The 24,011-nt window shown below is 60.0% G+C and overlaps 1 protein-coding gene across 2 annotated transcripts; it reads right to left on the reverse strand.

Annotated features, from left to right (window-relative positions):
* Nucleotides 1-11,431: 11,431 nt before the first annotated feature.
* On the reverse strand, nucleotides 11,432-19,714 carry PDCD1 (programmed cell death 1). Of its 2 annotated transcripts, none has more exons than XM_035306398.3 (5): nucleotides 19,581-19,714; nucleotides 13,937-14,296; nucleotides 13,508-13,663; nucleotides 13,288-13,322; nucleotides 11,432-12,807 (listed from the first exon to the last, which is right to left on the reverse strand). In XM_035306398.3, the coding sequence occupies exons 1-5, from the start codon at nucleotides 19,654-19,656 to the stop codon at nucleotides 12,571-12,573; spliced, it is 864 nt and encodes a 287-aa protein (XP_035162289.1). In that variant the 5' UTR covers nucleotides 19,657-19,714; the 3' UTR covers nucleotides 11,432-12,570. The 2 variants fall into 2 exon arrangements, with proteins under 2 accessions (XP_035162289.1, XP_002750041.2); XM_002749995.6 differs by having other exon boundaries at nucleotides 11,432-12,810.
* Between the last annotated feature and the right edge of the window lie 4,297 nt (nucleotides 19,715-24,011).

Raw genomic sequence — 24,011 nt, forward strand, 5'->3', positions numbered from 1 at the left:
GCTGGATCCATTCTGTCACGCGTGTGTCCTATGGGAATCTGGGGTGTGTGTGGATCACGTGCTGGGTGCATTCTGTCACGCGTGTGTCCTATGGGAATCTGGGGTGCGTGTGGATCACGTGCTGGATCCATTCTGTCACACGTGTGTCCTGTGGGAATCTGGGGTGTGTGTGGATTACGTGCTGGGTGCATTCTGTCATGTGTGTGTCCTGTGGGAATCTGGGGTGTGTGTGTATCACGTGCTGGATCCATTCTGTCACACGTGTGTCCTGTGGGAATCTGGGGTGTGTGTGGATCACGTGCTGGGTGCATTCTGTCACACGTGTGTCCTGTGGGAATCTGGGGTGTGTGTGGATCACGTGCTGGGTGCATTCTGTCATGTGTGTGTCCTATGGGAATCTGCGGTGTGTGTGGATCACATGCTGGGTGCATTCTGTCATGCGTGTGTCCTATGGGAATCTGGGGTGTGTGTGGATCACGTGCTGGGTGCATTCTGTCATGCGTGTGTCCTATGGGAATCTGGGGTGTGTGTGGATCACGTGCTGGGTGCATTCTGTCATGCGTGTGTCCTATGGGAATCTGGGTGTGTGTGGATCACGTGCTGGGTGCATTCTGTCACGCGTGTGTCCTGTGGGAATCTGGGGTGTGTGTGGATCACGTGCTGGGTGCATTCTGTCATGTGTGTGTCCTGGTTCATGGCTAACAGGGTTATCACAGTCTACTCTTCTGCCTTCAGATTTGAACTGAAGGAACCAAAGGCCTCTCTGGAGTTCTGGAGTCCGCAGAGCCCACGACCCATTCTTCATCATTCCCTTCTACACTGGGGTGAGTGGCAACCCCACATTCATGTCTGCCTGGAACCTCAGACTGTTACTTTATCTGGAAATGGGGCCTTTGCAGACGTGATGGAGGTATGAGGCAGTCACAGTGGGTGCCGCGGGTTTAACCCGGTGACCACTGTCCTTGTGAGCTGCAGACACAGGGCGACGCCGTATCAAGGTGGAGGCAGAAGCTGCAGTGTTGCTGCCACCAGCCACAGAGGCCAGGGGCCACCAGGATCTGGAAGAGGCTGGAAGGATCTGGTGCTGGAGCCTTCAGAGAGGGTGTGGCCCTGTCACCCTTGGTGTCAGACTCGGCCTCCAGAGCCTTGAGAGGACTTGTTTTGTCACTTCAGCCGAAGGTCAGGGAGATTCATTGCAGCAACCTAGGAAGCAGCACATCTTCCCGTCTTTGCGGTCCGTCCTGCCGTCTGTCCCTCCTCCATCCGCAGGGGCCTCAGACCCCGGGGGTTCCTGGCCATACTGCCTGGCCGTGTACGGCCTGTGTCAGACGGACTTGGGCTCGAGGCCCGGCCTACCAGAGCTCCAGTCGCCGTGGCAGAGCCTCTCAGCGACCCGGGCTGCCTGTGGCTGAAGAACCGTATGAGGCCAGGGTTGGGTTGGGTCTGAAGAAGGGGCTGGAGCTGGCCCTGCCACGGGTCCCACCCAGCAGCTGTGACCTCCTCAGGTTAGGCCCAGGGCTCTGAGGTCCTGGCTCCTCCAGGTCTGAGCAGCTGCTCAGGACCCGGGAGGCTCTGCCAGGTGTGATTCTCGGGCTGGGAGAGGGTGTATGGGGAGGCTGCCCGGTCCAGGCCAGTTTGAACCCTTCCTCCTGCTCTCTGGCCCCAACTGTGGCAGGACCTGCTGGGGCTCAGGACCTCGTGTCTGCGGGTGGGGGTTGCTGTGCCTGGAGACAGTCCTTCCCCACTGCTGCATGAGTCCCTCTGGCATCCTGGGTAGCCTATGCCTCCGGAGAGATCAGACCCAAGATTCCCCCATCCACGGGCAGCTCCCTGGGCATCTGACTGGCTCCTGCAGCCCCTGCTCCATCTCCACGCTCCCACCAGCTGCTCTCTCAACCTCTTTTACTTCCTTCCATCCGCGTCCCTCTCTTCCCCCGACCCCTGCAAATCCATATTGAATCGTCATTCCCAGCTTTGGAGGTGGGGCCTGGCAGGAGGTGACCGGATCATGGGGGCGGATTCTCCTGAAGGGTTTATCCCCATCCCTTTGGTGCTGTCCTCACAAGGCAGTTTCCCGAGACCTGGTTGTTTAAAGCGTGCGGGACCTCCCTGCCTTGTTTACGTTCTCTCCATGTGACATGTGACTCGCCTGCTCCCTCTTCTCTTCCACCAGGATTCTAAGTTTCCTGGGGCTGTAGGGTCCAGCCCTACAGGGTTCTGTGAGCCACTCCCAGCTGGCGAGGAGACGAGAAATTGTAGAAATAAAAGACACAAGACACAGAGATCGAGAAAAGAGAGTTTGGGCCCAGGGGTCCACTGCTTGCTACCCAGATCTCTGAGACCAGCAGTGGCTGCAAATCCAGGGGCAGGGTAGGTAGGGCGTGGCCTTGGTGGTCGGAGACTGGGGGAGGGTGGATGGGGCATGGGAGTGCTGGGGTCAAGTACATCAGGCGTCATTCAGGTAGGGGCTCAGGAATTTCTGTACCCGAAGTGAGGTAAGGAGCATAATGCATCAGCTCTTTTCCATCTTACCAAGAAAGAACTGAAACATTAAAATTTATATTACAATGACTGATGATCTCTTCTAAGAAAAAAGAAACCAGGTGCAGAAGCAGAACATGACAGTGGACATGGAACGTGACCGCCGAGGCCCAGCGTCACACAGAGACAGTTAAGCCCCGACGTGACCACTGAAGCCCAGCGTCACATAGAGACGGTTAAGTCCTGACGTGACCGCTGAAGCCCAGCGTCACATAGAGACGGTTAAGTCCCCGACGTGACCGCCGAAGCCCAGCATCACATAGAGACGGTTAAGTCCCGACGTGACCGCTGAAGCCCAGCGTCACATAGAGACAGTTAAGCCCAGACGTGACCGCCGAAGCCCAGCATCACACAGAGACAGTTAAGTCCCCGACATGACCACTGAAGCCCAGCGTCACACAGAGACAGTTAGGCCCCGACGTGACCGCTGAAGCCCAGCGTCACACAGAGACAGTTAAGTCCCGACGTGACCACTGAAGCCCAGCGTCACATAGAGATGGTTAAGTCCCGACGTGACCACTGAAGCCCAGCGTCACATAGAGACAGTTAAGCCCCCGGGTGTCTGCGGGCGTCCTGACAGCCATCAGGCTCACCACAAGAGCTTGGAGGAGCGAGTTTTCTCCTAAGCTCCCCAGGAAGGAGATGTCCTGACCATCTTGGACGTCTCCTCCCCTAGTTGGCTAAACAGCGGGTGCTTTCCACAGCCCTTACGTGGGCGTGACAGAGGGCTTAGAGCGTCTTGCCTTAGTGTCACTCACTTCACAGTATCACCCCAGGTTCACACTTCCGGCCTGAGAGGCATTAGGAAAAGAATGAAGATCACCTCTGAATAACTAAGGTCACATACAAACAGCTAGTAACTACTGCGGTTATATTTCTGGTTACTCTCTTCTTCATTATTTATATGGAAATGGGCTGAGGCCTTTTGCTCCCGCCTCAGGGCTTATGGGATCTCCCCCCTACGTCTGCCTCCCCAGAAGCAGGGCCAATGCCAGACCACGCTTCCTGTTGAGCCTGCAGAACCGGGAGCCGATTAAACTTCATAAATCGCCCAACCTCAGGTGTTCCTTCACGGCAGGGTGTGGGGGTGAACGCACACCCTGAGCCTTTGGGGTGATGCCTGCTGCTGTCCCCAGGCCGGGCCAGGCCATGGCTCACGAATGTGGCTGGGAACACGGTACCAGGGCAAGGTCAGGGCTCTGTAGTGGGGTCAGGATGTCTAGGTGGCTCCTTCCTAACCCTCAGCCTTTTGGCTCTTGTCCTGGCTTACTGGGCTGGCAAGGGCCTCGAGGAAGACGTTAAACAGCCATGATGTCTGCCAGGTCAAACGAGGCCCAGAAGCCATCTGGGTCCTCACTTGGGGGCTGCAGCGTGGTGACCTCATGTTGACGGGCTGCTCCGAGGGGGCCAGCTGAGGGTCTTGAGGTGGGAGGTCATCCTGGTCATCTGGGTGGGCCCAGGGTCTCACAAGGTCCTTATGGGAGGGGACAGAGGCTGGGAGAGGAGAGAGGACACCTTGGGGCTGGGTTTGAAGATGGAGGAGGGGCCACAACCGAGGAGCTGGTGGCCTTTGGAAGCTGGAAAAGGCGGGAAGCGATGTCCCCACAGCCTGCAGAAGAACCAGCCCCTCGGACCCTCTGATGTTGGCCCAGGGAGGCCATGTCCTACCCCCGGCCTCCAGAACCACCGTGCATGTGTTTGTGTCTTTTCAAGCTCCAGGTCTGTGTGATTTGCTATGCAGCCTCAGGAAACAGCTGTGTGGACACCAGGGCCCCACCCTGTTCCCGCCTTCTGGGCTCCAGGACCCGGGCATCCGGCCTCTCACTGTCCGCGTGGCGCTCTGCTGAGCCCTCTCCTCCTGTTCGTGTCTGTGCTGCATTCTCGTCGTCTTTTTTTTCCGGTTCACCAATTCTCTCTGTTGTGTTTAATCCTCTGGGAGTTACTCTCTTGCTCCCTCTCTCCCTCCTCCACCCTTTCTCTATCCTTGTCTGTCTCTGTGTCTGTCTCTGTTTCTCTTTGCATTTGTGTCTCTGTCTCTCTTTCTCTGCGTCTCTGAGTCTCTCTGTGTCTCTGTCTCTTGTCTCTGACTCTCTGTCTCTGAGTCTGTCTCTCTCTGCATCTCTGTCTCTCTCTGTGTCTGACTCTGTCTCTGAGTCTGTTTCTCTCTGTGTCTCTGACTGTGTCTCTGAGTCTGTCTCTGTGTCTCTGACTCTCTGTCTCTGAGTCTGTCTCCTTCTGCATCTCTGTCTCTCTCTGTGTCTCTGACTCTGTCTCTGAGTCTGTTTCTCTCTGTGTCTCTGACTCTGTGTCTCTGAGTCTGTCTCTGTGTCTCTGACTCTGTCTCTGAGTCTGTCTCTCTCTGAGTCTCTGTCTCTCTCTGTGTCTCTGACTCTCTGTCTCTGAGTCTGTCTTTTTCTGTGTCTCTGACTCTGTCTCTAAGTCTGTCTCTCTCTGCATCTCTGAGTCTCTGTCTCTGAGTCTGTCTCTGTGTCTCTGACTCTCTCTGTGTCTCTGACTCTGTCTCTGAGTCTGTCTCTCTCTGTGTCTCTGACTCTGTCTCTGAATCTGTCTCTCTCTGCATCTCTGTCTCTCTCTGTGTCTCTGACTCTCTGTCTCTGAGTCTGTCTCTCTCTGAGTCTCTGCCTCTCTCTGTGTCTCTGACTTTCTGTCTCGGAGTCTGTCTCTCTCTCAGTCTCTGTCTCTCTCTGTGTCTCTGACTCTCTGTCTCTGAGTCCATCTCTCTCTGTGTCTCTGCCTCCCTGTGTCTCTCCCTTTCTGTTCTTCTCCACGACGTTCTCTGTTTAACTTTCTGCCCATGCTGTGTGTGTGCAGAGGGGAGAGCAGGAAGCATTTGGGCGTTTGCAGAAGGCTCGCCAGTGCCCCGTGCTTCACGTGCGTCACTCCATTTAATCTAAAATAAAGCCCGTGGGGTGGAGAACATTTCTATCGCCCAGATGTGGAGATCAAGGCCCAGCAAGTCCTCTGTTGCTCACTGCGGTAGAGACGATCTCACAGCCCATCTGGGTGGTTTCCATAAGCCATTCTCTGAAGTGTTTTCCACTTCGTGTGACTAAGAAAGTTACGATGGCCCCAAACACTTGCTTCACCTGCTGAAACCAGAGTGTGCTCCCACCCCATTCTGTCCCTGGGGTAACGGCATTCTACAGCTTTCCCCAAACCCACGCAAGTGAAATGTAAAAGTGTGTGTGTGTGTCTCCCTCTCCTCCCACAGCGCGATGGTCAGCTGCTGTTACTGCACCGTGATGCCGGCTCAGGCCCCGCCCCCCCAGCGTTGTCTCCAGACGCTGGCGCCTGACCCCTCATGCTCAGCCGTTCCTGCTCCTTCAGGGGTTGCTCCTGGGGAGTCCCTAGCTGACTTCCCACTGCAACTCTCACCCCGGAGCTTGACCAAACACAGCAACATCTTCAATACTTAAATCCTCGCTCATTCTTTTTTTTGAGGTAGAGTCTTTCTCTGTCCCCAGGCTGGAGTGCAGTGGCCAGATCTTGGCTCACTGCAGCCTCTGCCTCCCGGGCTCAAGTGATTCTCCTGCCTCAGCCTCCCGAGTAGCTGGGATTACTAGCGCTCACCACCACGCCCGGATAATATTTTATTTTTAATAGAGACAGGGTTTCTCCATGTTGGTCAGGCTGATCTCGAACTCCCGACCTCAGGTGATTCTCCTACCTCGGCCTCCCACAGTGCTGTGATTACAGGTATGAGCCACTGTGCGTGGCCTTTACTGTTTTTCCGATATGATGGGTGCACCATGGCATTTCCCAGTCCTGGGTGTAGAGCAGGTGAGCATGAGCTTCTTGGCTCAACAGCAGGACCCTAACCTCCCCTTCCATGCTTGCTAATTTCCCTTTTCTTTGCCAGAAAACATGCTTCTATTAGGCTCCATGCAATAGAAAGTCTCCACTACTATATTTGAGGGGGTGTCCTTAATAGACGGCATCTGCAAAGCAAAGCAAAACAATGCCTCTCAACCAAACTCTTTGGGAGGCCCAGGTGGGTGGGTCACTTGCAGTCAGGAGTTCAAGACCAGCCTGGCCCCTACTAAAAATTTTTGTATTTTTAGTAGAGACAGGGTTTCACCATGCTGGCCAGGCTGGTCTCGAATTCCTGACCTCAGGTGACCTGCTCGCCTCAGGTTCCCAAAGCGCTGGGATTACAGGCATGAGCCGCCACACCCAGACTATCAGTTCTATTTCTCTGGAGACCCCTCACTATTACAGGTAGGCCTCCCCGGGCCTCAGTTTCCCCTTTGGTCCATCAGTGAGGCTGGAGGCTGCCATGGGCCGTGAGCTCATACCCGGCCCTCCTGCTGCTGCCCCGGCTCCTGAGAGAGAGCAGGACGCCTGCCCCAGGCACAGGGCACCTGACCTGTACAGGTCAGGCAGTGGCCGAGGCCCACCTTCCCCACCTGGCCTCTGTGGTTCAGCAGCTGACCTCTCGGCCCAGAAATGGAAACTTTTTCTCTTGCAAAACAGCAAGTGTCACCATTAAAGCCTCACTTGCCACTGGCTCCCCCGGCTGGCTCCGACCCCCACCGTCTGCTTTCTCTGCCTGTGAACTGGCCACTTTGGGAAACTCGTGTGCGTGGAGTCACACGGTGTTTCTCCTTTTGTGGCTGTGTGCCTCAGCGTGACGTCCTCGAGGCTCCTCCACGATGCGGTAGGCGCGGGAGCCCCTTCTGCCTGAGGCTGAGGGATCCTGTCCTGCAGTGGACACGGGGCTGCTGCTTCCACCTGGCTGCTGTTGTGAATGGGATGCACAAACGTCCATCTTTTTAAGGCTAAGAACTATTCCATAATATGTAATAATTTGGTTTTGTAGTTTAAATTGAGATAAAAACTTAAGACCTCAAACCAACCTTGGATTCTGTGGCCAAGTAGTTGGTGGACGATGGTGCCCTGCTCTCTCACAGCCCTGGCCAGCGCCCCAGCAGTGTCCCCTCTGGCCACACCCCTGGCCTGGTTTTGTAAGGCCCGACAAACACAGGGGGCCCCGACTGGCGGGTGGGGTAGCCTGACCTGGGTCGGAGGTAAGGGGAGAAAACCTGGAGGTCCACCCAAGAAGGGGAGGAATTGTGCCACAGTTGAGGGGTCATAGCGACTGTGTGATCACACGGCCTCGGTCACCCTCTGGAGGACCCTCCACATCCTGAACTCTCCAGAAACTCAGGAGCCTTGCCCAGAGGCAAAGTGAGGTTGGTCCACACTGGAGTCCTGACCCATGAGGGCTGAGACCTCCAGGACTCACAGTGCAGCCCCTCACGCCAACCCGCAGGGTCTTGGGGCTGCAATGAGGTCGCCCGCCTTGTCTCCTGTAGCCCGAGGAGCGCCCAATGCTCACCTTCTCTCCTGCTGGGATCCCTGCCCAGAGCCCCGCCCAATCCCAATCCCATGGAGCCTGGGCTCCATCCACGGGGCCCGCAGGACATGCGTCCCCGTGCGTCCAGGGCAGGTGCCCTTCGGGCGGGGTGAGCGGGGAGAGCCCGGGCAGAGCTGCAGGGCCGGAGGGCTCACGGGCGCGGAAGGGCGCGGTGGGGGGCGCTGCGGGGCGGGAGGGCGAGGTGGGCGGGCGCTGCGGGGCGGGAGGGCGAGGTGGGGGGCGCTGCGGGGCGGGAGGGCGAGGTGGGGGGCGCTGCGGGGCGGGAGGGCGAGGTGGGGGGCGCTGCGGGGCGGGAGGGCGAGGTGGGGGGCGCTGCGGGGCGGGAGGGCGAGGTGGGGGGCGCTGCGGGGCGGGAAGGCGAGGTGGGGGGCGCTGCGGGGCGGGAGGGCGAGGTGGGGGGCGCTGCGGGGCGGGAGGGCGAGGTGGGGGGCGCTGCGGGGCGGAGGCCGCAGTAGGGGGCCGCTGCGGGGCGGAGGCCGCAGTAGGGGGGCGCTGCGGGGCGGGAGGGCGCGGGAAGAGCACGCGGGCTGCAGGGGCGAGGCGCGGGCCAGGCTCCGGGGGCCGAGGCAGGGGTCGGGCCGCCTCTCTCAAGCGCCGGGTCCCCCGCGCCCCCCGCGCCTCCGCCCGCGACTGTCCGGCCACACCCGGGCGCTCCTGAAGCCGCGGCGGCTGCCTGCGAGGCCGGGACGACCCGCTCGGGGCGCGTGGGTGGGGGCGGGAGCGCAGCCGGGAGGCGACACTGCGCCGGGGACGGAAAAAGTGAGTGCGCGGCGCGGGGCGGCCTGACGGGAAGGCGCGAGGCGAAGTGCTGACGGCGCCGCGTTATCTCCGCTGCCGCCATCGAGCACGCCTGTCCCCAGCCCGGCCGGGGGCCGCGACCGCTTCCTCCCTCCCCGCCCGCTTCGACTGAGTATCGATCTGAGCTCACGTCTTTTAAGCAAACTCTGAGTGTGTCAATCAGTTCGGCTGTTTTCTTTTTGAGCCGGGGTCTGGCTCCAATGCCCAGGCTGGGGTCGGCGGCGCCACTGCGGCTCCAGGGACCCTCCCCTCGGCCTCCCGAGGAGCCGGGACCACCACACCTGGATGCTTTTTAAACTTTTCTCTAGCGACAGGGTCTCCCTTTGTTGCCCAGGCTGGTCTCAAACTCCTGCGCTCAAGCGACCCTCCTGCCTCGGCCTCCCCAAGTGCTGGGATTACGGGCCATGCGCCCGGCCTCAATTCGGTTTTTAATTGTAATGGGGCATTTTTTGATGCCACATCAGATTGCTCCCGTGTCATTTTCACGCGGCCCTGCCTTTGGGGACAGCGAGTTGTCCTGCCCCGCGTGGGCATCCCCTCATAGCCCCGGTGACCTGACCCTCGGTGGGGAGCCCTGAGCCCCCTCCCTGCTCCTGCCGCCCCAGCTCTGGCCCCCGGAGACTCCAGGGCGGCTGAAGCCCCCGGCCGGCTCTGGGCGACTTTGCGATTGCAGGGCCAGCGCCCCGAGCCGCCTGTGTGCTCTGCCGCTGCGCACCCTTGCCGGGGACCCCTGGGAAGTGTTTCTGCGGGGGCTCGGGTGTTGACAGGGCAAAGGGCAAGTGCCCGCCACCTGCCAGACAGCGCCCGCGGGCTCCAGCTTGGCTTTCTGCCAGCCCCGCCCCTGCTCCCTGCAGCCTCACCGACAGCGCCTCGGTGTCAGAGTTCTGCCAGCCTGCTGGGTGTACTTTTAACTTGTTACTGAGATATACTGACCACCCTTTCACTATTATGAGGGTGTATGTATGTACACCCGCGCTGCCACCTGTATGTGAGGCATGTACACACAGATGTACACATGCACTGCCACATGCATGTGAGGCACGTATGCACACGCATGCATACACACCTGCACGCAATACCTCGTGTGTGTACACATGCATATTTGCATGCACGTATATGTCTACACGTGTAGCGGCGTGCACACATAGGCAAGCTCGCGCTCATTTTCTCTGTGTAGAGGTGTGCGTGCTGGCGTATTCGCTCTTCTGCGATGGTGCAAATATTTTCCCTCAGTTCGTTTAGGATCCTTTTTGCCAAGCTGAAGTTTTTTGTTTTCCAGTATATGGAGTTCAGTGTCTCAGTCTTTTCTTTCGTTGCTCCCTGATGGTTGTCCTTTATTTTTGGGAACCCCTTTCCCTCCCACACTGTAAGAATGCACCCACGGTTTCTTGTTTCTCGTAGGGTTCTTTTTTTTATGCTTCTCTCTCTGCTGCATTTGGCATTTGTGCACATGACTCTAACTTAATACTTTTCCAAATGGTTATCCCTGTCCCTGTGCATTGGTTCAAAAGTCTCTCCCAGCTCTGATTTGGGTCGCAGGGACTGGGTCTGTTCTGTCTCTTCTCCTGCTAATCCCACCTGTTCACATTACAGTAAGTTCACAAAGCTGAGCTCTTTTCACTTTCTTTTCATGGCTTCTTTTGGCTGTTACTTGCTTGTTAACTTTTCCGTATGAGCATTATAGTTCCAGAAATGTGGTTTTTATTGGGACGGTGTTAAATTTACAGATGGCAGAGGAAGAACCTGCATGTGTGCAGCGGTGATGCCTTGGGGCTGGGGTCGGGGTGCCTGGAGTTCAGGCTCTGCACAGGCTTCCTGAATTTCCAGCGTGGGTTTTGCAGGCGGAGTTGAAACATCTGCAGAGACCCTCGGCCACTTTCCCTCCGAGGCCTGATCTGCAGGATCTTTCTGGGAGTTCCCACAGCGTCCCTGACACAGGCATAGCAGTTCTGCCCCTCACCCCCTCCAGGACCGGGCTTCAGGGAGGCAGGCACAGAATGAGGCCCTCGGAGGGAAGGTGGGTGGGTGGCTGTGGTGCCCGAGGGCCTGGCAGGGCTCCCTTCTCTGCACCGTCCCTGCTGCCAGCAGCCAAGGACCCCAGCAAGGTGATGGGGCTCAAGCAGGCGTGGTCCTGCCTCCCCCGATGCCCCGGCCCTGTGCACTTGGGGAGGGACCAGCAGATGCCATGTCCTGCGCAAAGCCCCTGGGCCTCTCCCTCATAGCCCGGGGGAGTCCTCTCATCCTGCTGTGGGGGCCCTGGCAGAAGGCACCACCCCTGCCTGTAGGGACTGGGGGGCAAGGGGACACGGGGGTGGGGAGGCTGGAGCCAGGCAGACACAGGCACAGCCACTCAGGGACGCCTGTGCCTGGCCAGGAGGCCTAAGGGCAGGGGCCATGGGACCCCCAAAAGGCTCGGACATGGGGAGGATGGTGCCCCCATTCTGTGAAGTTGGAGGAACTTCTCACCAGAGGGCTGCATGTGTGAGTGAGGCAGGCAGGGCTGGGAGGGCCTGTGTGTTTCTGGGACGGCGAGGGAAAGGCCTGACCCAGGCCAGGCTCCAGGAATGGGCCTGCACCTTCCACATGCGGCCTCAGCCTGGCCTCAGTCTGGCCGCAGCCCTGCCTCTCCCTGGAGACCTCCTTCCCTCCTGCCCACTGCCCCCACAGCCGCCCAACAGGACAGAACTCCTTAGCACGCGCTCATATTTAATTATAATTATCATATAACAGAACCACAAGGAAGGGGGTCCCTCATCCCAGGTGCCTGCCGGCCTCCCGGATGCTGGTGGCCCTGCCCTAGGAGTAGGGTGCAGTGTGTGGATGGGAGGGGTGCCCAGGCCACATCGGAGTGCTCGGCCCAGGGGGTCGCCAGTACCTTCCCACCCAGGCCCTGGTGGGAACCCGGCCAAACGACTTTAGATAATCGTGTGAATGGGTGCTTAGGCTAACCCCCAGTGTGGGCAAATGGGGGGCCCTGGGTGCCAAGGAGAACCCTCACTGTGGGTGAATGGGGGGCCCTGGGTATCTGCACCAGTTCCCCCAAACCACAGAGGTTGCCACAGCTAGGAGGGGCTAGTTAGCCCCAGCCCTGCCCCTGACCATGGCAGCCTAGGACGTCCCTTACCTGAGTGGTGAGAGGGGCTGGGGAGGCCGGAGCGCTGGCTGGGCCTGAATGGCCTCCAGTTCTGCCTGGCCTCTTACTGCGTCAGTTTCCCTGCCCCACAAAAGGCCTGAGGCACTGCCTGGGCACGTGTAAGGCGGAGGGGGTTCCTGCCATCACAGCCAGGAGCTCTTGGAGCCTTCCCTGAAACTTATCTAGGCCTGGGAGAGCAGCTGGCTCCCAGGGAGTCCCCAGCCCCACGCACCTCCCACCCCGTGCCCAGTCTTGGGCCCTGTGTCCAGGGTGTCTCAGGATGCCCCCCCAAAGGACACCTTGGTTACTCCAAGGCAGTCTTCAACCAGGCCCCCAAGTTCAGGCAAGGGGCTCCGGGGGCGGCAGGCAGGGCCATGGCGTCTTCAACCCCAGGCCACAGGTAGCAGCAGCAGATTCAGGGAGCCGGCTGCAGCCTGGACAAGCTGCATCCGGCCCTCCCTGTAGGGGGACAATGACACCTGCTGCCTGGGCTCGCTGTGGGCATCCGGACGTGAGTCCTGCGGTGGGGCTGTGTCCGGCAGGGCTGGCAGAGGTGCAGGACAGCACCCCCATCACCCTCAGGCAGCTCAGCCCCTGGGTGGCCTGCACCACCCTGCACGCTGCCTGCACCTCCTGCGGGAAGGAGCTGACCTAGGCCCGAGGTGGAGGGTCTGCAGAATGTTGGTGCCAAGGAAGCCCATCAGAGGGGCCAAGAGCAGTGTCCGTCCTCTGGCCTCAGTGGCCGGGGACTCCGAGGGCCTTCCGCTGAGCCCCTGCGGGCGGGGGACGAGGCGCCCAGCCCGCTAGAGAACACGATGGTGGCGTACTCCGTCTGCTCAGGGACACAGGGCGCGGGGGGCTCCGGGGTCTTCTCTCGCCACTGGAAGTCCAACTCCCCATAGTCCACGGAGAACACAGGCACAGCTGAGGGGTCCTCCTTCTTTCAGGAGAGAGGGAGGGGGAATCAGCCCCCACAGCCCACCCCAGGAAGGAGGCCTGCTGCTCCACAGCCTGGCTGCTCACGGAGGGCCGCTTGCCCCGGGCTGTCCCATCACTGCCCTCCGTGTGACCTGGGGACGCCACCCCTCCTCTCTGGCTCAATGTCGCCTTCTAAAATTTCCCTGGCATTCTTGTAGATTTAGGATTCCAAAATGTGACTTTTCAAGCACTCCTCTCTCCAGTGTAAGGTAGGAAGTGACCGAGCCCACCCCACGCCCTCACAGGTGGCCACACGCTTGGGCCGTTCACCCCCTGAGGCCGCAGGCAGGCTGGGGCCCCAGGTCCTAGTTTTAGGGACCAAGGTTTTTGCCAGGGGCTGGGGAGGTGGGATCCTGGCCGGAATGGCCTGCAAGACCTGCAGGCCATGTGCTTCCACCTCTGCCCCCTTCCAGGAAGGAGGTCACAAGGAGACACTCACCAGGGGCTGGTCGGTGCGCTGGACTCCCACGGCCCCTGAAGACAAACACACTTGGGATCACCAGGCAGACCCTCAGCAGCACTCCCCAGGGGGAGGGTGGGGGGTCTTAGCCCAAGGGCCTTCATCACTGGGGAGGAGTGGAAGGGTGGAGGGGGGGAGGCCCGAGTGAGGGCTGCCAGCAGGGTGGGGGAAGCAGGCTGAGGGGCTGGAGCAATGTTACCTTGTGCAGCCCGGGGGCAGATGGCAACCAGGACCCAGGCCAGTAGCACCAGGCTGGCCAGCAGGCCGACCACGACGCCGACCATCAGGCCTTGGAATTGGCCGGCTGGCCTGGGTGAGGGGCTGGGGGGGGCTGTGGGCACATCTGGGTTTCTCTCTGGAAGGGCACAAAGGTCAGGGGTTAGGATGGGGTCAGGTTGGAGGGTCAGGGGCAGGGTGAAGGCAGACTAGAGGGGCTGGGGTGCTTCCAGAGTGAGAGGACAGGATGCCAGTCACCGTTCCCTGGGTGTGGGACGGAACCCTGCCCTGGAGCCGTGGGGGTCCCTGCCCTACCACCCTGGGGCTATGTTCCCGTGCAGGAGGGGCACCCACCCCCGGCCCAGCCCGGCCCGCCCCTGCTGGCCCCTGCCCGGGGCCTCCTAGGCCGAACCTGTCACCCTGAGCTCTGCTCTCGGGCTCTCTTTGATCTGCGCCTTGGGAGCCAGGGAGATGGCCCCGCAGAGGTAGGTGCCGCTGTCATTACGCCGGGCCCGGATCACGCTCATACGGAAGTCACACCCGTTAGGCAGTTGTGTGACTCGGAAGCGGCGGTCCCGGCCGGGCTGGCTGCGGTCCTCGGGGAAGGCGGCCAGCTTGTCTGTCTGGTTGCTGGGGCTCATGCGATACCAGTTCAGCACGAAGCTCTCCGATGTGTTGGCGAAGCTGCAGGTGAAGGTGGCGTTGTCCCCCTCGGCCACCACGAGCAGAGGTGGGAAGAAGGTGGGGGGGTTCCAGGGCCTGTCCTGGGAGTCTGAGAGATGGAGAGAAGTGAGGAAGGGGCTGGGCGGCCCTGCAAGGCATCCTTGGCCACCTGCCCACCTCCTTCGGGCAGCAAGGGCTCTGGAAGGGCCATCCCAGCGGGAGTGTCCTCGGTGAGTCTCTCAGGGCCTCTGCTGCCCAGGGATGGGCGCTTGAATTCATGGCAGGGCCTCTTCCTTCTACTTAAGGCAGGGCTTCTGCCCTGCGCCTGGCTCTAACCTAGATCACCCCGGTTTCCTACTGAGAGCCTTCACCCCCTTCCCCGTTGAGGCCAGTACCCAGTGGGGGCTGTTCCGGGGCTCCCCATCTCTGGCCCCTGACCCTTGGGCATCCTGGCCTGGTCCTGTCTGCACTGCTGTGGCACAGGGGAGTGTGACTGGGCTGGGTGGGTGGGGGTGCTGCCATGGAGACCCCAGCCCTGGGAGGAGTGCGGCCCCTCATCAGGCTCAAGATTCAGTCTTTGCCCCATTTCCAGGACAAGCTCAGAGCTGGGAGCCACACCCAGCTCCCAGAGACCACGTGGTGTGGACATGACTGCCCTGGGCAATGGGCAGTGGGGCCTCCACATTTTCCAGCAAGACCGTGGGGACCGGAGCTTGTAGCAAAGACGCTTCAGAAACCAGATGAGCCATTGCCTCCTGTGTGGGCTCCCCAATCCTGGGCTTCCTAAGACAAGGACCTGCTGACACGTTTGCCTGCCAGGGCCAGGGCCAGGACCTGGGGAGCCCACGCGGCAGCCAGTGGGCTGCAGATCTTCTGCAGGCGGAGGCACCACACAGGCTTAAGATTCAGGCCCGAGATGCGCAGCAGGTGACTGTCCCTGCCTGCCTACCCACATGTCCCATGCCGCAGGATTCCCCAAGTAAGGTGCCAGCCCTGCACTGTCAGACCCAGGGGCTGTCACTCAGCCTCAGCTCTGTCCTGGGCCTGCATGGGGGCCCCCAACGTGGTGATAGAGATTCCAGGCCCTGGTTGCCATGGCTGCAGTCAGGTGGATTCCAAGGCGGGCGGTGGTGATAACCCAGGGAGCAGTCAGCTCAGAGGAGGATGAGAGGCCGCTGCCCTGGTGTCCCTGCAGCCTGCTGGCTGGACACCAGTGGTCAGTGGGGCTGTGCCAGGGCACATGTGACCAGGACCAACTCCTAGTGCCCACCCCACTGGGTACCTCCTGGGGGATGTGCAAGGTGTCTGAAGTGACCTCAAGGCCACACCCAGAGTGTCCCCGTTCCCTCTGTGCCCACGGCCTCCTGGCTGCCCAGCACTTGCCTCCTCCACCTGTGTGCCTGTCCCCCAGCGGCCTGGTGGTGTGCCCAGCGGTGGCAGGGGCGGGGTTGGCTGCACTGGGGCTGCTGAGGTGAGCCCCACTCTCTGAGACCTGAGACTGCCAGTCTGCCAGCTGGCCAGGGGACGCCCTCAGCAGACAGTGGCAGGGCAGACCCGGGCATCTCCCAGCCTATCTGGAGTGGGTTTTGACCAAGGGGGGTTACGGGGCAGTGTCACTCTCAGGGCCAGTGGGCAGCCAGGCCAGGGCAGCGGGACCACAGTGGGGACACCCGTCTGGCACTGGGAGACCTGACTGAATGGAGGAAGATGGGCTCCCAGCATCAGGGCCGAGCAGGCTCCTGGGAAGCAGCCTGGGGCAGGATGGCTGCCGCTGTCACTGGGGATAGGCTGGGACTGGGTGGAGCACAGAGCCAGGAAGCCCCGTGCCCTCTGGGTTTCTGGGGATGCAGTGAGGACCCACTGGCACCAGTGCTGCAGGCAGCCCCTCGGGCTCCGCCTCCTAGGCCAGGGCTGCCACACGGCTGTCGGCACAGACAACAGGTGAGGGACCTGTGAGCAGGGACCCTGCATGGTTAGGAAGTGCGAGGACGCTGCTGAGGGACCCCCCAATGTAGGGTGAGGTGCTGGCAACAGGGTCAAGGCTGCTGTGTGTCCACACCGCCACCTCCATGAAACCATCTGTGTGTTGTTCCTTCATTAAAAACGTAACTGCTGTCTATTTAACTGCACACATTGGTGGAGAGACCTGCTCTTGACTTGGTCTGTGCTGGTTGATGACGGGCTCAACCCCTTTCCTGTCCGGCCTTGAGCCAGGACCCTGGGGTCCTGCACACCCCCCATTTTGGAATCCACCCAGGGGAGCAAGACCAGCTGGGCCCCTTGGCCTCCCCTGACCACACTGACTGGCTGGGTTGGGTGGGAGCTACCTCTGGGTCTGAGGCTCAAGCAGCCCCCTCTCCCGCCTCCCCCAGCGGCTCCCAGAGAGGCCCAGTGTGGGGGGCTGAGTGGTGACTTCCAGCAGGGCCTGCCTCATCTTAGTCTTTCAGCCACCTCCTCCAGGAAGCCTTCCTGGCCACCCTTGGCGGGTAGAGTCTACTAAGAAGATGAGTATTCAGAAATGACCACTGGCTGGCCGTGGGTCGAGTTGGATTTGGGGAGTTTATATGGGATTCCACTGTTTCCCCAGGTGCTCCCTCTTGGATCCATGTAGGATGGTGGGTTGATGGCAGAAGGCTGTGCCTTGTGCAGGTCAGGAGGGAGAGAGGCCGTCCTGGGGTGTGGAATAGGCCGTGAACATCATGGGTTGTGAGGCGGGGGCACTGGCTCCCGCAGAGACCCGTCACAGGCTGCGCTTTCCAGAAGCGCACGGGGGAAGGCGTGCCTGCCCCACGGCTGGGCTGGGCTGGGGGAACCAGACCCAGCAGCTCTGACTGCTATCCCATTAAGGACAAGGAAACTGGCCGCAGGCTGTGCCAGGGTGAAGAGAACAAGCCTGGCAGGGGCGAGGAGTGGGTCTTTTGAATTCTCACAGTCGTGAGTGTGTGTGGAGGTGGCAAGGGCTGTGGGCCGAACCGAGTCCCTACAAATTCCCCGTGGAGGCTCTAACCCTCGTGACCTCAGAAGGTGGCCTCATGAAGAATCGGGTGATGGCAGCTGGGACTAGGTAAGATGAGGGCACGGGGCCCTGTGGGCGCTGTCCCAGCTCGCCTGGTTTCCTGCAGAGTCACCCATGCAGAGATGAAGGCAGAGCCTGGTGGATAATTCTGCAAGACCCGGAACACAGAGGGTGGCCAGAAAACCCTCAGCCAGGAGAGGCTGAGCAGAGCCCCTCAGAGCTGGGGGAGCCGACCCGGTGCAGCTCTGTCCAGCACATCCAGCCCCTGGACGGCAGAGGACAGGCTCTGTTTCTAAGCCATTGGTCTGTGCAGCTCCAGCCGCCCAGTCCCCAAAGCACATGTGTCAGTATTCTCAGTTATCGATTCTAGGTGAGGGACATTCATTGTGTGTTTTTAAACTTTTTTTGGTATATTTTTCGAAATAGCAGGTTGAAAATAATTTAAAAATCTGACTTTAAAAGGCCAGGGTCAGTGGCTCATGCCTATAATCCCAGCACTTTGGGAGGCTGAGGTGGGAGGATCGTTTGAGCCCAGGAGTCTGAGACCAGTCTGGGCAACATAGTGAGACCCCCGTCTTTACAGAAAGTAGAAGAAATTAGCCCGGTGTGGTGGCGTGTGTGTACAGTCCCTGCTACTCCAGAAGCTGAGTGGGAGGCTGGCTTGAGCCCTGGAGCTCGAGGCTGCAGTGAGCCAAGATCAGACCACTGTCCAGCCTGGGTGACAGAGCAGGACCCTGTCTCTAAAAGAAATGAACAGAAAAGTGTCCCGGGCTGGGCTGGGCGGTTCTCACAAATGACCGGATTTAATCCTCAGGACACAGCGTCGCCAGGAGGCCTTCTCACCCACGACCCCGAAGCCTGTGGCGCAGCCATTAAGGGCCAAGTTTTGCCAAAGGCGCAGAGCTCAGGGCGCAGAGCTCAGGGCGCGGCTCTGATGAGCTCACGGGGGTCCCACGCCGGAGCAGAGGCTCTTCCTTACGCCCCTACCCTTGCATATGGGTCAGCAAGAGACTGGGTTTGGGAAATCTCATACAATATGAGGGAAACATGCCTGAGGCGGGAGGGGTGACCCAATAGCAAATGCAGTGGGTAGTTCCGGAGGGAAAAGACACGTCCCGGAAGGAAGACCCTGCGGCCAGGGTGGCTGCGTCTGGGTCAGGGCACACAGAACCCCAGTGATGCCCACGGCACTGTGCGGAGTGCCCTGTACTGAGTGTTACGGGGGGTGGGGTGGGGGGGGAACCGAGTCTCCTCTGCACAAGCGCGGGCACCTGAAGCAGGAGTGTCTGGCTGCAGACCCTGACACAGGGGAAGCTCGGCTCCCCTCCTGCCTCAGCTCTTCCACCCCATGACGAGTGCCCCCCACACTGCTCTGGTCCCCCAACGAATGTCTCACTGGGGTGCCTTTTGGCCGCGGCATCTCCAGTTCTGAGTCCTGAATGACCCACGGGCCTCCCTGAAGAGGTGGCACTGAGGCACAAAGGCAGGGCCCCGGCACCCAGGAGCAGGCACTGGGAGAGGGGCTGAGGTGGGAGCCCCCAGCACCAGCCACGATGAAGGGGTACCAGGACCCCCAGGATGGGAGCCTTGAGGGGCGTCAGGGCCCCTCGTCTTGTCCTCTCACTGGCGTCACACTCCTGTGCCCAGCAAGGCCCAGAGGGACCGCCTTGGGCTGGACCTGAGAAAAACCGCCCTCCCCAGGCCTCTGCACCCTCAGGTGCAAGCATAGAGGGTTGAGGGGTGGGTTGTGGGCGCAGATGGCCCAGGGGCACCGGCAGCCCAGGAAGAGCCTCCCCTTCTCCTCCATCTGGGAGAATGAGACCAAGACCTCTCCCAGCGACTGCTGGAACAGGGCTTGGGAGTGCCCTGGAATCTGGGCAGAGATGCGGGCGGGGCACAGTCCCCACCCAGGAGGGTTCCTGGAGGCAGAAGAACCGTCCTCACTCAAACAGGCACCCCTTTGATATAATTAGAAAAATGAGTTCATCTAAACTTGACGTCGTAAAGTCAAGGTCAGTCCAATATGGGGCTGGTCCCATCCTTAGGAAAACTTGAGAGAGAATCGAGGATGCCCGGGCCGGGAGAGCCACGCGTAGACTCACCCCGGCCAAGGTGGGGGGCTCTGGGCAGCCTGACCTGCCATTCTACCGAGACACGCAGCACCCAGGACTGGCTGAGATAGGACAGAGGTCCTGCCTGCCCAGGAGCAGAGAGGGGACTTGGGCCCCAGGAGGAGTTACCTGGGCAAGGGGCAACTCCGGGGGTTAGGGCAGAGCTAGTCTGCCCGCCACGGCACCCTCCCAACCTGCCAGGGGCCGAGGGTGGAAGGTCTTCCAGACCCCTGACCCCAGGACACCTGACCGCTGACCCCACCTACCTAAGAACCATCCTGGCCGCCAGCCCAGTTGTAGCACCGCCCAGACGACCGGCCAGGGCGCCCGTGGGACCTGCATGCCGGGACCAGCCCGGCCAGCACCAGCCACTGCCTCTACTGTTCAGGCAGATGTGAGCGGAAGGGAAACTGTCCCAGGTCAGGTTGAAGGGAAGGTGCCCGCCCCTTGTTCCCGCCCCCTCTTCCTTCACCTCCATGTGGGCGGGAGTAACAGAGGCAGTGCTGGGGGAGGGGGAGAGGAGGGGGTAGAACGGGGAGGAGGGTGGGGGAGGGAGAGAGACAGAGACAGAAGAGGTGGGGAGGAGGTGGGCCCGCAGTCCACACCCCGTGGGGTCTCCCCAGCTCAGGACCCCCCCTCATTCTGTGTCTCTGCTCACGACTGTGGCCTCTTTCCAGAACCAGCCTGAGCTGCCCTTCCTGAGGCTGTGGGATGGGGCAGGACCTCTCCCTCCCCCACCCCCCACCACCTCCCTGGGGGCCTGGACTTTCTGCCTGGGGAAGGTGAGTAGTCCCCTCTGGGCTCAGGTTCCTGGGGCTGCAGTGAGGGGTAGGCTGGACCCCACCCCCATTCAGTCAGTGCCTCTGGGAGCTTGGGGCTGCCCATAGCATCTGCCCTGCTGGGGGCAGGTGTCTGGCCTCTGCCTTCTCCGTCCAGTCCCCTCCCTGGAGCAAAGGTAGCCCCACTGAGTGACAACGGTCCAGGGCCAATCCGCTCCCCTCCACATTCCACCTTCTGGATGACCCCACAGATGGCCACATTTCCAGATCTTTCCACCGAGTGATGCCTCCAACAGCCTTGTGGGAGGGTGCTGGCCGTGAGGCTGCCCTCCCCCTCCAGCCCTGACCTTACCCCCGAGCCCTGCCCTCCGACCCAGTCCTGCCGGGGTGGGGTGGTTCGGGGGTCCGGTGCCTGGGCCTGGCTGACACCCAGCGTTTTGTGAAATGGCTTGTATTCTGCCCTGAGCATTTCATTACAGCGAATGGAAAATAAGAGAAATGAAACTGCTGATATTAGTGATGAGATGCGTCAGGCTCATCAGCTTAAAATAACCGAAGCGAGGCTAGAAACCGCCTGACAGCTGGCGAGGCCGCCTGGCTCTGAGAGGCGCCCGGCCCGGCTGTGAAGGGAAACATTAAAGACACCGAAACGGTGCAAAAAGAGCATCAAAGATGATGTCTGCGAGGCGTGGCCACGGCGAGGAAGCTCTCGTTTAGGAACAAAGGGCCACTCCTGGGTCGCAGAGACCTGAGGCTGTGTGGATGGCTTGGTCGGGGGCGGGGGAGCCAGGCTGGCCAGGTGGGCTTTTGGGGGCCCTCAGGGGAGCCTGGCAGCACCCACGATGCTGCCAGAGAGCTAAGGTGGGCCCAGCAACTGTCTCCTGGCACCCCCACCCTCGTACTCCGGGGGCTGGAGAGCAGTTGGTCCACAGCCGTCCGCTGTGCCCCGGCAGTAGATGAGTGGATACCTCGTCCCGCCGAGTATACTTGGCCTGAAAGCAGATTCTGCACAGACCCTCTGCTGCCCCCAGGCCTCAGGGGTGTCCAGCCTCTGCTGAGCACTCAGCCTCTGCTCCTGTGTTGGAATGAGCCTTCCTCCAGGTTCTGAGCTGTGTGGGACAAAGCTGTCCTCTGAGGCCTGGGAATGCCGCTATGTGTGCTGACAGGGACCTAGGGCCCCAGAGGTGGGCTCAGAGATGGGAGATGCCATCAGACCGCTAGGGGGCCTCGTCACCACCAAGGCCCTGCCCCCAAAATCCCACCTGCAAGTGCTTGGACTCATGTCTCGGGGTAGGGGTGGGCACAGGGAGAAACCCGGCTTCCATCTTGCCCTTTCCTTCCTTCTCCATCTCCCACTCCCTCCTCTCGCCCTCCTGTCCCTCCCTGTCACCCGCTCCCTTCCCTCTTCCCCCTAGTCCTACTGAAGGCCCTGAGACAGTGGGAGAGGAGACCTGGTGTGGGGTCTCAGCATGGAGCCAGCGGCTTGTGGGGGCCAAGGCTGGTCTTTCCCTGCTGCCACTCAGCAGAGCGCCTGCAAAGGGACACATGGACCCAGGGAGGGGCCTGGGGTCTGAGCCTGGAGGGCACAGGGCCTGCAAGGATGAGGGGGTTGGGCATGGGGCCTGGACTAGTGGGTTGAACCCACAGGGTCCTGGGACCCCACCCCAAAGCAGATAGGAGGTCCCAGGGCTCAGGCCTAGGGTGGGGACTCATGGGGCCTGCACCCCAATATCACACTTCTGACCACTTACCAACACCCTCACTGAAACACAATCACTGTCCCCAACACACACACAATCTGCAACACACACAATCCACAAGACACACACAATCCCCAACACACACAATCCACAAGACACACACAATCCCCTACACACACACACAATCCCCAACACACACAATCCTCAACACATGCACAGTTCCAATCACAACCTCCAATACATACAGATTCCCTACAATTTTCCACACAAACACAAAATTCCCAACACACACAATTGCCAACACACAGTCCTGAACACACAACTTCCAAAGTGCACAGAATCCCCAATGCATGCACAAAATCCCCAGCACACACAATCCTCAACACACACACAATTCCCAATACACACACAATTCCCCCACATACAATTCCCAACACATGCACAATCCTCAATACACACTGTCTCCAACACACACAATTCCCTTACAATTCCCAACACACATAATTTCCAACACACACAATCCCTAACACATACATACAACCGCAGCATGCATATAATCCCCAATACAGACACACAACCCAAACACACACAATCCCAACACAATCTACAACACACGCACCACCCCCAACATACATGCTCCCCAGTACACATGCTCCCTACACATGCATGCTCACCAGCATGCACACTTTCCTCCACGCACACCCTCAGCTCCAGCCTTCTGCCCAGCAGGCTCCCACTGCTGTCTTCCGTCACAAGGAGGAGAGGAAGATGGGGTCTGGGGATCGGGGTAGATGGAGCTGAGGGGCCCTCGGCTGGCTGGCCCTGCCCACCCCTCCCAGTCTCCTGTCTCACCCTCCCTTCCCAGGGAACCTGGACACCCGTGTTCTTCCTCCTCTGCTCGCTCCTTCCTCACCGAGGGTCATGCTCCCTCCAAGTCACTGGCCCTGGGACGGGAGCCGCCAGATTCAATTCAGGACATTCGGTTAAAAGATAATTTACAACAAACAAAGTTGTATGTGACTTTTGTTTGTTTATTTCTTTTAGAAACAGGGTCTTGCTCTGTCACCCAGGCTGGAGTGCAGCCATGTGATCTTGGCTCAGTGCAGCCTCTACCTCCCAGGCTTGAGTGATCCTCCTTCCTTGGCCTCCTGAGTAGCTGGGACCACAGACGTGCACCTTGTGGCCAGCTCATAGCTAACGTTTTTTTTGTAGAGATTTGGGCGGGTGGGGGAGGTCTCCCTATGTGGCCTTGGTCTTGAACTCCGGGCCTTCAGCAATTCTCCCACCTCGGCCTCCCAAAGTGTTGGGGTTATAGGCATGAGCCATGACACCCGGCTGATGGATGTATGTTTTGGTTAAGTATGGTATCATTTTCAATTGAGATAATGGTAGATTTACTTGCAGTTCTGAGAAATTACACCGATGTTCCTTCATACACTTGGCTCAGTTTCTCTGAATGATACCGTTTGGAGAAGGACAGGACAACGTCACAGCTAGGTTAATGACTTTGATGCGGGACGCGCCATTCCCGCCCCGAGTCCCCCATTCCTGGCGATGTGTGTGTATCTGGGGCTGCACACATAATGTTGGCACAAGTGAGGGCTCCTGTGTCCCCCGATGGTGGAACTGCAGAACGTCCCTGACACCACGGGGTCCCTGCTGGTGGCCACAAGCCTGTCCTCCCCTCCATCATGGTTTCATGTCCGTGACGGCCGTGGGAAGGTGCATGCACGTCCTGTGTGCGGTGTGTGTCGTGTGTGCTGTGTGCTGTGTGTGTGGATTCCTTGGAGATGACCAGCGTGTGTTCCAGCAGCCAGCTCCTGTCTGTGCAGAGCCATCCCTGCTGTGGTGAGGAGCCACACTGCAGTTTAGCAGCCATTCTTCAGTTTAAGTACGTCTGCGTGGACTCCAGTTCCTGGTGACTATGAGTAAAGGCCCCGGAAGCCCGCTGTGGGCCAGCTAGCTCAGGCACCCAGGGCTCTTGGGCTGCTTTCCGAGACAGGGGCCTTGCTCTCAGGGCCCCAGAGGAGGAGCCCTCCCTTGTTCCCAGTCTGAGAAGAGGAGCCCTGGAGTTTCCTAGGGGGCCTGCCTGTCATGACACATGGCACCCAGCTCACGGCAGCGATGAGACAGGGCATCGTGAGCTGGAACAGGAGCCAGCACCGATGGAAAGTGGTGGGGAGGGGATTTCCCGCGCTCTCTCGGGCCCGCGGGAAGT

The sequence above is a fragment of the Callithrix jacchus genome, chromosome 6 (assembly GCF_049354715.1).
Source record: "Callithrix jacchus isolate 240 chromosome 6, calJac240_pri, whole genome shotgun sequence".
NCBI lineage: Eukaryota > Metazoa > Chordata > Mammalia > Primates > Cebidae > Callithrix > Callithrix jacchus.